The following is a 5,193-nucleotide window of genomic DNA, read 5'->3' as shown; positions in this document are numbered from 1 at the left end:
TTTTGAGTGTTCCTTTGACGTTGGACCAGACGAGTTCATTAAGGCTGGGTTCACTTGTGAAATAAGATTGAAATAGATACTATTATTCTAATTTTTAATATCAGAAGAAGAGACTTAATATTAGTATAAATTATTGTAATATTCAGTTAATAATTATATTTGATGTGATATAAAATTGATATTAAATTATTAAAGAATATATTGTATTAGGAAATGATGATGTTTTAAACTAAATGATGAAAATACTCTTGAGTATATGTTAAAGTAGTAGTTGTAAATAATATGTTTTTTAAATGATATTATTTTTTACTATAATTATGGACTTAATGAGCTCTATAAATTTTTATTATAATGTATTTAATGTATAATTCCGTGCATTCTCTAACTTCTCAGCATTGTTGTTGCGAAATAATATTTCTAAATTTCCTTGCATTTACTGCGACAAACATTCTCACCCTAACACCGATAACTCTAATTTTTTTCGCATCATCTTTTAAGCCCCCAAGGCAAGCTTTAGGCTGACAACCTTGGCACCAACCTTGACAACAATGACATAATTTCATTCGGCAGCAACCTTGTGGGTGACAAGCTTTCTCTGTTATGGAAGATGAAAAGATGATTGCAACATCTTCTCAAAATTACCAGCAATCTTGTGGCTGACAAGCTTGCTCTGTTATGGAAGATGAAAAGGTGATTGCAACATCTTCTCGAAACTACTATAAACTCGAGAGGTGAATTGTCGCCCACGATTAGACGAGTTGACGAGAAGGGTGCTACTACATTGTAATTTGCATTACCAACAAAAGACGATGAGGGTGGTAGTGCATTAAGATTTGCATGACCACTTTTTGCAATTACGATAACAATGTCAATTTGCACTACTATGAAGTTTTCTTCTAATTAGGTGTACGCATTGACGGAGAAACGCACGACAAAATGCCACTTTCATCTAGGTAAATTGTGCATTATAATTTTTATAAATAGTGTATTGTGTGAAATAAGGCCTTATGGCGCGAAAACAAGTTTATAACTCTACACTATGCCAGTATGCGGAGTTATAACCTTGCTATTCTGCTATGTTATAGCTCTAGAATGTCTTTTTTTTTTTATTCTGCTATGGATATATATCAATTAATGATGTTATAATATTTTTATAAAACTTTCTTAATAAATGAAAAGATCGAAGATTACTTAAGAATAGACGATAAGAATACAAACAAGATGCTACACTAAGGTTGTTTAAGAGGCTGTTTGGAAGTATGCTACGCTTTCTCACCATCAACTAATGACGACAACACCTTTTGGAATATCTGTTGACTTTCCTACGATTGTTGTGAATACACCATTGGCGGAAGAGCTAATTAAACACACAACATAATCAAGAGCGCACGGCTTAAAAAAACATCTTAACTTTGTATCATCGGGTATCGTTAGATCTATAACCTCCAACCTACATACATAATTTTCTTATTATAATTTTCTTATTATAATTACAATATCATGTTCAACCTAATTTAAATACACAAGATTTATGATGCATGGGCTATATTGTAAGAAATATAGTAATCACATATGCTAATGAATGATAAAATAATGCATATTATGCATGCCATGAGATGTAACGTCTTGTAACATCATGAGAAGGCAAGAAAGGGAAAGGAATAATCGCATATGAGCTAGATGTGTAAGCAAACATTTTTTTTGGAGTGCTAAAATAAGATTGGATGAGAATTATGCATGACAATATATCTATAATATTATTATGCTCATCTTATCATACTATTTCTGTACTACCCGTAGACTATGGAGAACTTAGTTGCCTAACATATATCTAGACTACAATAAACGCTCCTCAACTATCTAGCTTCTCTTGTGTCTCAATATCATTCTATTCTTCTCACATTATAAAAAATGTGTCCTTTCATTCATTTGACTAGTCAAAGAGATAGAGTTATGAAAGTAATATGAATATAAGTATGAATATCTACCTAAAACTACATAATCAAATATGTTACGTGTTATTGTTGCTATAAGTTCGAGTTGATTCGCAAGAAATTCCTATATTTATTCAATCCTCATAACACTGATTGTAATAATAGTACTCTAAGAACTATTTTATGTACATAATATAAAATATTCCTTGTTAATAGTGATGTTAAACTAATAATAAGAAGTAATATTAAATTTTAGTTAAGATAATAATAACCCAAGTCAAATAATGTTAACAATAAAGGGCAGCCATTATGTACTTCATCTAATATAAATAATTAATATCAAATTATAGAAGTTTTTATATGTAAAAATGATCTTCAATTGTCTATAAATGCCCCAAATTTTAAAAAAATAAATTTAAACCCTATTTTGGATCAGCCCCCGACCCAAGGATTTGGGTTGGTTTATGACTAACCAAGGACTTGCTAAATGCTAATACAACTAAAACCCGGAGTTGGTAACATACACTTATTAGCAGGTTCACCATCAATGACGACTAAGAGCACTCACTAGCAGGTTCACTATGATGAGGGTAACATGCACATGGTAGAAGAACGACTGAATGTGAAGTGTTCACTTTGAAGTCGAGAAAACTCACTGAATATGATAAGATTACTAAGAAAATATGTGTGGAACTAGCTCGGAAGTGGTTCTAAAAGAGAACGAGAGTTGAAGGAAAAGTATATGTATGAGACTCCGACTGACAATGATAAAAAAAACGTTCTCTATGATTGACAGTCATCTAGAGAAGTTATGACAGTATAAATAGAAGCAAACAGGGTTACTGGTAATGACCAAAAACACATGTCGAAAAATAGATAACAAGAGATTATATAGTATAACCTCCCCTAAAGTCTTTGAGAACCTAAAATGGTACCCACTTCACTAAGATAATGACGTGAAACTTTTTGGACTTGTATGATGTCGACACAAGGTTGTCTATCAATAAATTTCTTCGACAAGGTCGGAAGACAAACGAAAGCAAAATATATTTATATAATAGAATTTAAAATTAACTGAAGAGAAAGGTACGAGACTTGGTTGCCAATTAAACAACAAGTCAGTTTTATTCTAGAAATAATTTGATCCCTTACTTTATTCTTCTATCTAAATTGGCCTTTGTTTTTTCCAATATGTTTAGAAAACTCCCAAATTAATTTTAATCCAATGGGACAAGATGAGAATGACATCTAATAAAGAATACTTTTTTTTTCTTGTTTCCAAAATCTGACTCCTAGAATAGCAAAATTGCCCATGAAACATTATACTAATTTATACCTTGAATAACTCATCATATTCCTTCTTTTAAGGCAAAGAAAATGATAAATAGGCTTCAAGATTTTTATGAATCCAAATAGTCATCAATTTAATCATTTTGTATTTTGCAATAATGAAATTACTCTTACATTTTTATCCATAAAATTCTTCTTTAGAAATAAGAATTTATCTTTAGCTTCTTGTCTTTTTTTCCCTTTAGTATTGTAGTTCATCATCTACTGTTGAGAGAGAGAAAACCTAGAGGAAAGATAAGGTTTGAAAAGGTTTTCTCTACTTTAATTATCGGATAGTATTATGCAGCCACTTTATCCAAATAAAATAAGGCCTTATTGTACTTATTTTTCTAGGAGTATATCAGTAATTTAAGTATCATGACTTAATTGAACCTTTTAAGGCTAGTTTTTCTCTCCCAAGAAAACCAACAATAAAGGGTTCAGTAGATAATAAATCTAAAAATAATTTAGACACAAAGAAGAAAGAGGTATTGAGACAAAATAATGCAAAAAAAAAGGGGGTTTAAATAAATATTTTCTTTGTTTATGAACAAAAATAAAAATAAATAAATAAAAATAAAAACATAAACATAAATAAGACCATGGGACCAAACCGGGCTATTCTTATGTGATCAGATCCAGGGCCAGTTAGATCATCTTAATCCATATCTTGGGCCTCATCTTTTTATTCTATTTAACTGGTTCACCTCTCCATCCCCCCCAAAACCCTAACCCTAATACTATATAAATTCCTTCTCACGCCGCCGAACTTCTTCTCCTCACCCAGAAACACAAGTCGCAGGTCTCTCGATCTCCTTCTCTTCTTCCAACATGTCGGTCGGAGAGCTTGCATGCGTCTACGCCTCTCTCATCCTCCACGACGATGGCATCCCCATCACGGTTCTGACACCCCTCCCCTTCATCTATGGTTTTTGATCGTTACGCAGTTCGCGAGGTCGTTCTTTTTTGTGTTCTTGATTCAAATTTTTTACTTTTCTCGGGCAGTCGGAGAAGATCTCAACCCTCGTGAAGGCGGCGAACTTGAAGATTGATTCCTACTGGCCTCCCCTCTTCGCTAAGCTCCTTGAGAAGAGGAGTGTTGAAGACCTCATCCTTAGCGTTGGATCTGGTTTGATTTTATGCATTCTCTTATTTCCTTCTCTTATTTCCTTCTCTTATTTCCTTCTCTTTTGGAAAGAGATTAGAAATCGCTAATTTGAAATGTGCTATGGACTTGGTGGATATTTGTTTACAGGTGGAGGTGGTGCCGCGGTTGCCGTATCTGCGGCCCCGGCCGGTGCTGCGGGTGGCGCTGCTCCTGCTGCTGCCCCTGCGGCTGAGGAGAAAAAGGTGGGCTTCCTTTCTTCCTAATTTTTCATTTATATGTATGCAAAATTAACCCTTTTTTATCGGTTTATCTTATTATTGCAGGAGGAGCCCAAGGAGGAGAGTGACGATGACATGGGATTCAGCTTGTTTGATTAAAAAGAGAGATAGGGTGTGTTATGTTTCTTTTTTAGAGCTCTTTTTATATTGAGTATTAGGTGAAATGTAGTTAACTACGGATCACTTCTGTAGTAGTTTTGATGCTAGAATGCTTAATTTGGATTTTAATGCATTTGAAATGAAGGATTTTGCCAAATTCTCGTACAATGTTGCTTTGGGGTTCATATTTGTGTTTCATTAATCGAAGTTTATGCCATTGCTTGAAATAGAGGAGTTTGTCATGATAGCAAATTTTTGTTACTTCTTTTTGATGAATGCCATCTCAATTTCTTATTAATTGGTCAGTGTACAACTGATTTAGTTCTAAGGTTCTGATGATACTTGTTTAAATGCACGTGTAATAGTCCTGGGTTGTTTCCTTTTTTTGTTGTATTTTGCTCTGTTTGAAGAGTGAATATTTTCTGTTATTGTTTTAATATGATAT

General features: G+C 33.2%; 1 protein-coding gene across 1 annotated transcript; it reads left to right on the top strand.

Annotated features, from left to right (window-relative positions):
- The first annotated feature begins 3,989 nt into the window (after positions 1 to 3,989).
- On the top strand, positions 3,990 to 4,916 carry LOC140772006 (large ribosomal subunit protein P1-like). Its single transcript, XM_073113887.1, has 4 exons — positions 3,990 to 4,163; positions 4,269 to 4,392; positions 4,519 to 4,613; positions 4,695 to 4,916. Exons 1-4 carry the CDS (start codon positions 4,095 to 4,097, stop codon positions 4,746 to 4,748), a joined length of 342 nt encoding a protein of 113 aa, XP_072969988.1. The 5' UTR covers positions 3,990 to 4,094; the 3' UTR covers positions 4,749 to 4,916.
- The last annotated feature ends 277 nt before the right edge of the window (positions 4,917 to 5,193 follow it).

The sequence above is a fragment of the Typha angustifolia genome, chromosome 2 (genome assembly GCF_048772165.1).
Source record: "Typha angustifolia cultivar Huaian chromosome 2, ASM4877216v1, whole genome shotgun sequence".
NCBI lineage: Eukaryota > Viridiplantae > Streptophyta > Magnoliopsida > Poales > Typhaceae > Typha > Typha angustifolia.
This window is presented reverse-complemented; position numbering and strand designations above follow the sequence as displayed.